The sequence below is a fragment of the Cibotium barometz genome, chromosome 60, assembly GCF_041138505.1.
Source record: "Cibotium barometz isolate CiBa-2024 chromosome 60, ASM4113850v1, whole genome shotgun sequence".
Taxonomy (NCBI): Eukaryota; Viridiplantae; Streptophyta; class Polypodiopsida; order Cyatheales; family Cibotiaceae; genus Cibotium; species Cibotium barometz.
The window spans coordinates 2,973,194-2,985,949 of record NC_141105.1 but is presented as its reverse complement, the minus strand read 5'-3'; the positions used below and the strand labels follow the sequence as shown (position 1 = coordinate 2,985,949).

Genomic DNA, 12,756 nt, shown 5'->3' with positions numbered 1-12,756 from the left:
GCTGAATGCCGAATGATATGACTGATTTCATGCGCCTGCTTATATATGCTTTAGGCTGCTGGTCGGTTCGTTTTAGAGGCTGCTGGCCTGTTTTTATGGACAAAAATGCTGTTTTAACAGCATTAAATTCTGAGCTTAATGGCTTTTTCTGTCCCTAGGCCTGGCCGACTCATTGCCATCTGGCTGACCTGATGCTGCCTCCTTCCATGCTGGCTGACTGATACCAAGAGGCACCAAGTGCTGGCCGACTGCAGGTAAGGGTACCTAGAGGCTGCCGATTGGCTGCCTTTGGTCGCCTATGGCGTGTTTATTGCCCCTTATGGGCTGGCCATACTATGGGTTGGCTGGCCCATAGAGCTACTAATGAATCTATATGCTTGCTAATGCAAGACCTAAGCTAAGGCCGACTTCTACATGCAATGATCTGATGAATTCTCCAAGTGGGTTAAGAGGATTGACTCCAAATTGACCTCTATGGCTCGGAGACTGACCTACGTAGCTCGTGTGTGACTGTTGCTGGACTGAGAGCTCACAATGGGGTTATGACGTACGACAAATATTCCTAGAAAAAGGTGCAACATGATGATCATGCCTGTGTGACACTGTGTACCCCAGTGTAGGGTGCACGTGACATTCCCTTCTGCTTAACCTTGGCAGCAGGTTCAAGGCTTCCAAGTAGTCCGCCAATAATTGGGGGTACTCTTGAAAGAACTCTTCATCCAGCCATACTGCTTCATGGGTTCCTCGGTCCTTGAACTTCGTATAAAATTGTTGTATTCTTACATGCTTTCATTTGTGGAGGAGAATTTGTTTTGGCGTTATGACTTTTGTCTCGTCGATCATATTTGCTTGTCAATGTTGGACCTACATATGGCTTCAACTAAGAAACATGAAAGACATTGTGCATAGTCCCAACTTTTTGGCAACTTTCGTATAAAACTGTCGTATTCTTCAACTGGAACCATGCTTCCATTCGTGGAGGAGAATTTGTTCTGGCTTTATGACTTCTGCCTCGTCGATCATATCTGGTTGTTGCTCTTTAGATACATCCTACAATGCTGAACCTACATATGGCTTCAACCAAGAAACATGAAAGACATTGTGCGTAGTCTAACTTTCTGGCAACTGTAACTTTAAAGAGACATCACTAACTTTTGAATGACGGGAAATGGGCCGAAACTTCGGAATGAAAGCTTGGGACAATGTTTGTTCACTTGCTTTAGCCGTTGCTTCATGATACGGAGATATATCCAATCCCCTTCCTTAAAGTTTACATCTCGTCTGGATTTGTTGGTTTGCTGGGTATAAGCTTCCTGAGCTTTGGCAAGGCGCTCCTTAATTGACTCAATGATTTTTGAAATTATTTTGGTTGTCTTGTTTGCCTCTAGAGATAGTGATACTTGTCTCGTTAAAAGAGATGAGAACCGGCGACCAAATGCTGCCTCATACGGCGTCTAGCCAATACTCGATGAGTGAGTATCATTTAGGATTGCCTGAACCAATGGAAGATATTTTTCCCATTTCGACTGCTGGTCATGGCAGTATGATTTGAGAACGTCAAAGGCCAATTGATTATATCTTTCTGTTTGGCCATTTGTTTGTGGATGGAATGCACTAGATAGGTGTAACTTAGTCCTAAAGTTTTCAAACAATCCCTGTTGGCTCATTGAGTTTTTGTTGAAACTCTCGGTCGGCGGCTTCTCGATGGTCTTGGTCTTCCTCATATTTACGTGTGGCTTCCTTATTATCCCTTTGTTCCTCCGCACGTCTCTGTTCTCTCTTTTTTTTTTTTCTTCTTCAGCTTTTCTTCTTGCTTTTTCATTGTCTTTTCTTCTTTGCTCCTCCAGACCGAAAATCATTTTTGCTAGATGTGAGAGGCCTTATTTGGGCTTCTCTTTTTATGCGGCAAGCTGCATCTTCAATGATATTATTTGCTCCATCATTATTCTCAGGAGCTCTTCTGTGCTTGGCGGAAGTGTACTTTCTTTTGGTGAGAGAGAGAGAGAGAGAGAGAGAGAGAGAGAGAGAGAGAGAGAGAGAGAGAGAGAGAGTAATCTGGTGGTGGTTTACAGGCTTGTCAGAGCTCAGTTTTGATCCCCGGCCTGACATTCGGAAGAGTGCTTTGGATATATTGTTTGATACATTACGCTTCCATGGACATTTGTTCTCCCTTGGACTTTGGGAGCGTGTTTTTGATTCTGTTCTCTTCCCAATATTTGATTCTGTCCGCAGAGCTATGGATCCTCCTATTCAAAAACCTGAAGATGAGGGAGATGTTGAACAAAGTGAAGTAGAAGTAGATGCGTGGTTGTATGAGACATGCACTCTGGCTTTGCAACTGGTGGTTGACCTGTTTGTAAAGTTCTACGGTGTTGTCAACCCACTCGTTGGGAAAATTTTACATCTCTTGACTGGCTTCATAAAGAGATCTCATCAAAGTTTGGCTGCAATTGGTGTCGCAGCATTTGTCCGCTTGATTAGTAATGCAGGGAACCTTTTTTCAGATGAAAAATGGTCAGAGGTTTTGTCAGCCTTGAAAGACGCTGCATTAGAGACATTACCTGATCTGGTCAAGGTTGTAGAAAGTGCAGAGTTTCAGGTGGCACGATCCATGCAGCAACATGGGTTTAGGACTGGCTATACAGAAAGAGATGACACAGCTGGTAGCTTTAAGAACCGATTACAATTTTCTGTGTCTGATATGAAATCACGCACAGCAGTGCAACTGCTTCTTGTGCAGGTGAGGTTGTTTTACTGAATCCTGTTTTGTGGTCATTATTATTATTTTCCGGTTCACTATGGCATTTACATTTATTATTTACTCCTCTGCTTAGTCTATCACAAGTAGTATATGTGGCTCAAAAGGTTATATTATTTTGTTGCAATAATTAGGCTTCCTTTCTCAAGTTGTTTTTTGAATGTTCTCTTGTGCATGATCTTTCTTTTGTTTGTGCTGAAAGTACAAGGACTGATGTTTTCATCAGGAAGTGTGCTGAAAGTACAAGGACAGTTCCGTACATCAGGAAGTGTGGTGATATCTTTCACGATATTTGGCAAGCATTTATCACAGGATCCTGCCCCAGAGGCCGTAGTTGATCTCGCAGATCAGGTGCCCACTGCCTGCAGTGGATTGTGTAGGGTCAGCGGCGGATCTCCCCCTGTTCCACCAGGGTCCCACCCTCACCCTTCCCCCCTAGCTTCACTTGCAAGTACCCACTCTCCAGATTTGGCTCTAGAACGTTGCTATGACCTCATCGTTGACCACCCCCTGCCTCCATGCCCTCCCCCTCCTCCTGCTGCTCGCCACAGCTAGCGCTCTCCCGTTGCACTTGTTGGGTATTCAGAGTCTTCATATATGTGTCCATCCCGTTTATGTGTGTATGTGTAAACTTATTCATATGTATGTGTGTGTGAACACCTGCTTAGGTGTGAACACCTCCTTATATTTGGATAAGATAACCGTGACGTGTGCCGTGTGTGTGTTTGTGAGTGTGATTTGTTTGGGTCAAAAGGTAAGGTTAAAAAGGCATTGTACTTGGTGATTAACACAATCAATCAAATCAAAATCATTGAGTCGTGCTGTCCTTCTTTCTCTTCATAGTTCACTGTCTCTATCTCTCTCTGTGGGTGTACTTGCCATAGCTCAATGCCCAATAAATGGCATCAGAGCTAGCATCAATCCTGCCGCTTGTTCCCGAGGTGCTTCTCCTTTTTATGTCGACGCGGACTCCCTGTCGCATGTTCACCAGGTGATCTGCTGTTCGCGCCGATGCCAGGCTGTGCCGCGCTCCATCTTTGCCCACTGGCAGACTCTGCACTAGCACCACCGTTGTCCGCCGGACCTCATGATAACATGCCAGCCGTGTTGAGCAACGCAAGCAGAACCCCAATCGAGCTGCCCGAATCTTTTTTTTTTTTTTTGGGGGGGGGGAGAGAGAGAGAGAGAGAGAGAGAGAGAGAGAACCCCAATCGAGCTGCCCGAATAGCTTTCCTGGTCATTTGTACCTCAGGTATCACTTTTACGCCCAGCATTTCACTCTCACGGCTCTTGCACGATACCGTTCTACCCGCCACAGGGCCTTACTTTTGGCATGCCAAATTTGGGCTTCTTTGCCTCCGTTTTTGCCCGTCCCGCCTTCTTGAATTTTTTTCCTCATTGGTGCTCGTCTTCGCTCCCTTGCTTAGTGGCTATCCTTCGCCTTCGTTGCCTTGCCGCTTGTCATTTGCCCATGGCTGACACTTTTTTGGCTGCGTTGTTTGGCTTTGTCATGCCTGCCATTTGGCCCCAACCATCTTTCTTACAGCCTGCCTTCGATGGCTCTTCATGACTCTTTTGCGGACGACTGCACCTGTTCAATTCGAGCAGCATGGCACTGGAGACCTTTGCAACAATACTAACAGCATTGAAATCCACGTCATTCATATGCAAAATTGGTATGAGCTAAGGTAGAACATCATCAAAACCCTAAAGCTTTTTATTATTACTTGGTGCTCATCTACTCCAGCGAGCTGTCCTCGGCCATATGTCACTCCTACATTCCAATGCCTACTCAGGTCTTCAGCATGCCTCTCACCTCATAAACCCCCTCTTCCACTTGCTTCAATTCTTATCGGCCTTGAACTCTGAGTAGTGGCTTCTCCGTGCTCATTGACGAGTTGCCTTTGCATTATCATTATGGTGCTCCCAACATCTGCCGTGTCCTCATTACTTGAAAAGTTCTGTGGCAGCGGGTTTCCCACTCGGTAGACAAAGATGTAGCTGCTTCTTATGTGGGAGGGGCTATGGGAGGTCAGTTCCGAGGAAGAAAAAGGCCATGAAACCTTGGGCTTTGAGCTGAAGCTGTGGCAACAACACAACCAAAGGGCCATCAGAACCATAGGGCTCGGACTTACAGACTCACTAGTGCATCATATTGATTTCATGCCCGTGGCAAAGCAAATTTAGGGCAAACTAGAAGGTATTTTTGGCAACAAAATCACAAACTCTAAAGTCTTTTGAAGCTCAAATTTTATGATGTGAAAATGAATGACAATGAAGAGTTTAGTGACCATTTGGCCAAGTTCATGTCAATAACTCAATAGCTTGCTAGCCTCAAATGTGAACTTGAGTACGAAGACAAAGTGATTGTGCTCATCAAGAGCATGCAAGGAATAGCACGGTTTGAGCAGATCTTGGAGATCATGCCTACAAAGGTTGAAGATCTAGTGGCCTTGCTCCTTGAGAAGGATAGGAGAAACAAAGAAGATCAACAAGCCAACAACAATACTGACTATGGCAAAGTCTTTGTGCGAGCACATAATTGGAAGAATATCAAGAGGATTTAGTGTAGATATTACAAAAGAATGGGACACAAGGAGTCCAATTGCTTCAAGAAGTTGAAAAAAGTGCAAGAAAAGCATCATGCTAATCTCATAGCATATAATGAGGAGATGCCAGTTGAAGATGAAGAAATAACCGCTACAACAGTCCAAGTCTCCCTCAATGAGAAAGACTATGACTGAGCATTCTAGCTACCTCTCTGTGTGTGAGTCAATAAGGGTTCTCTGCCTTGGATAGTTTCCCTAAAATCAGATTGTACTTATGTTTGTGTGCGCGCTTCAGTTATAAAAGGCTTTTTGTTATCCTTATCTTAGTTTAGGAGCCAGAGGGGTGACTAAAGTGCTGGCCGTGCTACCTCGGTTACATTATGTGATTGGAGGGCTATCATGACATGGGAGGTGTGCATGATGAGTCGGCTCGGACACAACATGTGATGGGGTGAGAAGGTAGTGTCTTTCTTTCGTGTTGGATCTCACCTCCTCCTCTCCGAAGGGGGGATTGTTGGGTATTTGGAGTCGTCATATGTGACCATCCCGTTTATGTGTGTATGTGTAAGCTTATTCATATGTATGTCTGTGTGAACCATAGTCACAAGAAACGGCGCCCCGAAACGGGGAAACGTTGTTTCCCCACGTCGAACCCAGCGAAACGGCAAGAAATGGGGCGGGTGGTAGACGTTGCCCGATGTGGCATATTTTAATAAAAAAAACGATGGCAAAACGTAGATCGCCGCCTGTGATATGCGCTGCCCACGTGGCATTTAAAAAAAAAATGTTGGCTGTGCGATGCCGTTTGGCTGTGCGATGCCGTTGAGACACGATGGTTGGCCCAAAAAAAAACGTAAGGCTCCGCCTTTGATGATGGCAGCCCACGTGGCATAAAATAATAAGAAAAAGGCATTGGCTGGCCCGCCTTGTGATGCCCGTTGAGAAGAAACAATCACCGTTGCCTTCTACCCGTTGCTTCCTTCCCGTTGCTCTTCTTGCAACTTGTCTCAACTCTCAACACCACACCATATGCATTGTACTTTCTATTCTTAATTCAACAAGAAATTGACTTCATCTTGAGGTGTCCTTTATGCAAATTTGAGAAAGTCTCGCTGTTGAGTTTGTAATTACTAGTTTTTAATTTATCAAGTATATGTGCCATTTCCTAGCCGTTTCCGTTTCCCGCGGTTGCCGTTTCCCTTTCTGAGGGGGGTGCCGTTTCTGTTTTCGTTTCCCGTTTCTTGTGACTATGGTGTGAACACCTGCTTAGGTACTCTTATATCTAGATAAGATAAGTGTGACATGTGCCATGTGCTATGTGTGTGTTTGTGAGTGTGATTTGTTTGGGTCAAAAGATAAGGTTCTAAACCTACAAAGAGGCATTGCACTTGGTGATTAACACAATCAATCAAATCATAATCATAATCATTGAGTCGTACTATCCTCCTTTCTCTTTAGAGTTCACCATCTCCATCTCTCTCTTTTGGTGTACCCACCATAGCTCAGTGACCAATAGCACCTGACCCTGCCCGACCCATTGTGTGCCACTCTCTTTGGAGGTTCTCAGATCTAGTGGAGATGGCCATTGTCTTGTCCCTAGTGCACACACCTGAGACCGTTGGCACCCCTCCTTGACTCATGGGGCATCTGGTGAATCATGCCTTCTTGAGATGCCTCTCTCTCAACGCTAGCGCGTTTGTGGAGGTGGTGGCATTCCTCACAGTTTGTATCATCTTCTAGTGGATGGCACTCTCCAGAATCAGGCTATGGGTTTCTCTCATCTCCTTTGTGACCTTCAGATCACATATGCCATTAGCTAGACTTGGCGATCAGCACGGATGGAGCTTGGGGCCTTTGATGTGAATGGGAGGGAGGTTCACTTCTTCGTCTTCTTCCACCTCAACATTGCAGCTGGGAGGGGTGTCTATAGGACCCAGGTGCCTTCACTGTGGGGATGTTCACCCAAACGATATGAGGGGCTGGGCGAGTGCTGATGAATACTCCAACATGGCGGAATGTTTGCAGCCTGGGCGACGCCTGTAGCCAAAGATGCAAGTTAATTTTCAGGAAGAGTTACAGCGTGCCCTTGTCCAGGGTGCTCTTGACGTGCTCATGGTTCACGAGCGGTGCAGCCATGCTTAAGTTTGGACCCGTGGGCAACCGAGGCAGTGTTTGCATGTCCATTAGCAGTCAGGCTTCTTCCTCAAGTGATGGATTGAGGTACCATTCTCTCGGGCAGAGCTCAGTGGGTGATCAATGATCTTATGCAAATGAAGGGGGTTGATAAATTACTGTTTGCAGCCTACAACAGTTGTATGCAGGCTTTTCTGCATATGATTTTTCAGTGAAATAAATTTCATTTCTTTTGCAGTTCTTGTTCATCAAGTAAATTGCAGTAAATATTTTCCTTTACATTCCCCCATCCATTCTTGTTCATCAAGTATTTGCTTTAAGTGTTGCAAATTTTTATCCACTACAATCACCCATGTAGGACGTGGGCAAGCTTTTGCATTTTCTCTATCTTGTTTGGGGTCCATTTGCACATTTTATAGCTCAGCATCCTTTTGAACTTATAGTACCATTTTTGAGCTTTAGCCTTCCACGACTGAGGAAAGTTCTTTGCTGGCTCTTTCTGATCCATATACTTCAGATTGGCCCATCTTTCAAACGTTTGAACTTGAATACTAGGATCCACCTTCTTGTCCGTTGAAAAATAGGGTACCATAAAAGGTGGTGTGTACCTGCACAAGTTGAATGTTTGTCTAGTGAGACATTCCTCTAGATGCTCCAGGCTGTCTTCCTCGATCGGGAGGTGGGTCTGATTTGGAGTGACTAGCATGGTTTCTTGGTCATGCATCTTCTTGTCTTGATTGTCCAATAGCGCTTTGGCGTTCTTCTCCGCCTTTCTCTAGGAGATCTTGGCCCATTTGTCCGATCTCACTACGTTGAGACTTTCTCCTTGCAAGAATTTCCATTCTTCCTTGGTTGTCTTGCTTCTTCTTGTTGATTGTTTTTCTTGAATTTCGTTTCTTCTCTATTGGCTTGCTTCTCTTTCGATTTCTTGCTCCATTTAAGCCTTTATTTTCTTCCCAACTTTTATCATATTTGATTTTTATGCATAAAAGATTTTTTTAATTATAAAAGTGTTACTTTTATCATATTTGATTTTCATGCATAGAAGTAGGCATAAAAGATTATTTTTTTATTATAAAAGTGTTACTTTTATCATATTTGATTTTCATGCATAGAAGTATGCATAAAAGATTTTTTTTAAATATAAAAGTGTTACTTTTATCATATTTGATTTTCATGCATAGACTTAAGTATGCATAAAAGATCATTTTTTTATTATAAAAGTGTTACTTTTATCATATTTGATTTTTATGCATAGAAGTATGCATAAAAGATTATTTTTTTATTATAAAAGTGTTACTTTCATCATAAATGGTTTTTATGCATAAATGGATGCATAAAAGATATTTTTTATATTAAGAGTGTGATTTTTATCATAAATGGTTTTTATGCATAAATGGGTGCATAAAAGATAATTTTTTATATTAAAAGTGTGATTTTCATCATAAATGATTTCTATGCATAAATGGGTGCATAAAAGATATTTTTTTATATTAAAAGTGTGATTTTCATCATAAATGGTTTTTTATGCATAAATGGGTGCGTAAAAGATATTTTTTATTAAAAGAGTGATTTTCACCATAAATGATTTTTTTATGATGATAAAAGTGTGACTTTCATCAGAATCGGATTTTATGCATACACACACACACACACACATACATATGAAGCCTTTTTTGGAGACTATTCACACACACTTATCATTTGTTACTTGGATAAGGCTTGTTCTCCAACACCAACTTGGGAAATGTTGCTATGAGACTGGTGTGAAGGGTCGCCAACAATCGCTGATGCTGTGGTTGCATGGCTTCCTGATCAAGCTTTTTGTTGATAATTCAGAGCCGCGCGTTCTGCCTCGCGCCGGTCTTTAGCACCCGTGTGTTTGGCTTTTTCTATCTTTCGTTCCTCAGCAAGTTCCCGTCGTCTTTTTTGCTGCTCCATGAGAAGAAGCATGTGTTCGAAATTTTTGGGACTCTTCTCTCTAGGCAACTCTTTAGGCTTTTCTGATTCTCGCTTGCTGCAGTTGTAACTTTAGTAGCCTATTTTGTTCCATTAGCTCTTAAAGGAAAATTTTAGTGCTTTGCAGAAGCATTTCTTCTTGGTGTCCGTGTGGAAACTTTCTTTTGTGGTGATGCCTTCTTTGAAGCTTATTTCTTCTTCTTTTGACATGGTGAATGGCTTGGTGGTTTTTCCTGACCTTAGTTTTACCATTCACCGAATGCTCTCACTGTAGGTAACCAAGTTGGGTCACAACCACAAGCTGTGATACCAATGTAGCATGTAATTGGTATGATCATGAAACGCATAGCAAGGCCTTCTTTATACCTTTATGAGCATGAAGCAATCCACTTTAATCATTATTCATAGGAAATAGGCTGTAGAGAGAGAAAATGTAGAGACGACATGAGATTGGGTCCCAATGTACCCACTTAAGGCCCCCCTCCCGCAAGTAGGAGTATTGCTTTATTGCTTTGGAGAACTTCTTTACAATGCAGAAAACTTGATGAAGAAGGTTGACCGAGGATTGCCAAATGCAAGGACAATGTAGACCAAACGTCGGCTGAACCATCAAACGGACCGAAGACAATTGTGACACGACTTTGGAAGCCTTATGCACAACACCCGGATCTGCTGAGGGAGATGCAAGAATGAAGGCTGAATGCTGAAGAGAACTTTAGGTTGCCTTGGATTGTAGCACAATGAAGTGCTTGGCTGAGATGATGGATGCACAAGCCCTCGGACTTAAGCACACATAGTTCTTCACTTGTGTGAGTGCTGAATTATGTGAGAATGAGATGATTTATGTATGGGACTGAGGGGCTACATATATATGCTCCTATGATGCTAGTCGCTTCTTCTTACTGCTGTCGGCCTGCTACTATATGCTCATGACTGGCTGTTAGTAAGCATTAAATGCTTCTTCCATGTCTTTGCTAGCCAGCTGTTCTGCTGATTGCTCATTGCTCCTAATACTGCCTGGCGACTGTTCTGCTGCCTGCCTGCTCCTAATACTAGCCGACTTTGGCTGTACAATGCTCAATAGAGCTGGCCGACTGAGTGTAAGCCCTTGTTAACCATTTGGTGGCCCGGCTTGCTACTATATGCTCACGACTGGCTAAAAGTAAGCATTAAATGCTTCTTCCATGTCATCGCTAGCCAGTTGTTCTTCTGTCTGCTGACTGCTCCTAATACTGCCTGGCGACTGTTCTACTGCTTGCCGACTGCTCCTAATACTGGCCGACTCTGGTTGTACAATGTTCAATAGAGCTGGCCAACTGAGTGTAAGCCCTTGTTAACCATTTGGTGGCCCATTGGTTGCCCTTATGCTAGGCTACTATGATTGGCCTTAGGGATGGCCAAAAGCCTTGCATACCCTTGCTAACCAATGCTTCTACATGCTTGCTATCTATGCTAAGATGACCTACATGAACTAATTGTTCGCCAAGTGGGTTAAGTGATAAGACTCTGACACCTAAGGCTTGGAAAGACCTACGTAGCTCGTGCTCGTAGTTGCAAAAAAACGCGTTTGTTTTTTTTGAAAAAATAAAAAATGTGTACATTTCAAAACGTCCCAATTTTTGGGACACGTTTTTTTATGACAGTTTTTTTATATAAAAAATTTAAAAAGAATTTTAAAAATGTAATATATATATATATATATATATATTGGAACGCATTTTTTAAAAACAAGAGTGCTCAATGTTGAATGGTCATTGGTAAATCAATTATTAAAGTTGGCATTGCTGCTACTAGACCCATGGGGGCCTGGGGCCACGTGAATGTATTATTATTATGATTTAATGAATTATGATAGCCATAGGCTTCAAATTGTTCACTCTTGAGTTTTTATGCTCAAGTTTAATTTTTATACATGAAATCTGTGGTTCCTAGGGTTAAAAGCTATATATATAGGCCATAATTATAGCTTAAAAAATTAATGACTAGAAAACTTATTTTAAAAACTTTCCAAAAATAAAAAATATTTTTAAAAGTATAAAACTCATATAATACTTCCCGTTTTAAAAACGTTTGGCAACTATGCTCGTTGAAACTGGCCTTCAGATACTTGACGGGCGGTGCGAAACAAACACTCGCACACAAAACACTTCAACACCTTTGAGGACCTGGAAAAGGAAAACAAACAAGGGAAGCTAGAACGCTCCTACAAACAGTACACGGACACTGATTGGTCCCAAAACGCAGTGGCGCCCCTTGCGGTATTTCTTTAATTAATTATAAGAGAACTTTGATTACAATAAGGCTGGAAACTCAGCCGTCATCACAGTAGAACTCGTGAAGCCTACAAAGACCCTGCATCATGGCTTCTTGTCCACTCGGCATCCACAAACAAACCCAGCCATTGCTCTCATCAAATGACTCTCACACATTGAGTCCTGCATACAGGGGCTTTCTCCCACGACTGCCACAACTACCCATATTCTCTCACCCTATGAGCAACACACATCTTGATACTTTCAGTGCTCCTGTCTTACAGCAAAGACTCTAATCTGTTTCCAAAAGAGAACTCTCGTTATTACAGCACAACATATCATAGAGAAGGCACACCTGTACAACACCTCCCTGCTTTCCGAAGGTCTTCTCCATCTCTACCATGGATTCCTCAACCCCTTTACCAAACAGCAGTAGGGTTGTACCAAACCACATGTCCTTTCCTATAACCACAGCTTGCCTATAACGTGTCTCCTCAGGTCTCCAAAAGACCTGTTTTCGTATGAAGCCAAAATACCTGTTTACCATAGAACATATGAGGGCTGTTTTCCATGAAACTTATAAGTTCAACACGAAGAGAAATACACCATCTCTCCCATGAACATCGTCCCATGCATCTGTAGCTTGTTCTCTTGTTCAAAGTCTCTCGTACTTCTATGGCACACAGAAGAGAAAACACGCCAAGCCTGCCCTTATGATGAGAGAGAGAGATTATACAGTGGTCGGCTGTCTCTGTCCAGCAGCGCCCCCCCCCCCCCCCCCCCCCCCCCCCCCCCGCGTCCCGTTTCTCCTACAACCTGCCAACTTCCACGAGAGAAATGAAATGAAATGAAATGTTATATTAACGTCTTCAAAAGGCCATAATGACCTATGAGACCAAAAGTTACATCATGGTGGATCTGATACAATGTCTGGATAAAAAAACCCAGAAAATGAAAAATAAAGATGATACTACTGGCACCTAGAAAATGAAACTGGAATATAGCGAGGGGGGGGTACGCTATGGAGGTGAGTGGAATATAGTGAGAGGATACAATATCATGTGGGACGGAGGGGTACACTATGGAGGTGCCTCCATCTCATAAT

At 42.9% G+C, this 12,756-nt stretch overlaps 1 protein-coding gene across 1 annotated transcript in view; it reads left to right on the top strand.

Annotated features, from left to right (window-relative positions):
* The window catches only part of LOC147604878 (brefeldin A-inhibited guanine nucleotide-exchange protein 2-like), a 102,876-nt gene that overhangs the window by 37,579 nt on the left and 52,541 nt on the right, over positions 1-12,756 (top strand). Inside the window, exon 10 of the mRNA XM_086794052.1 lies at positions 2,073-2,740. Coding sequence (XP_086650178.1) covers positions 2,073-2,740 — 668 coding nt within the window. The remainder of the gene's footprint in view (positions 1-2,072; positions 2,741-12,756) is intronic.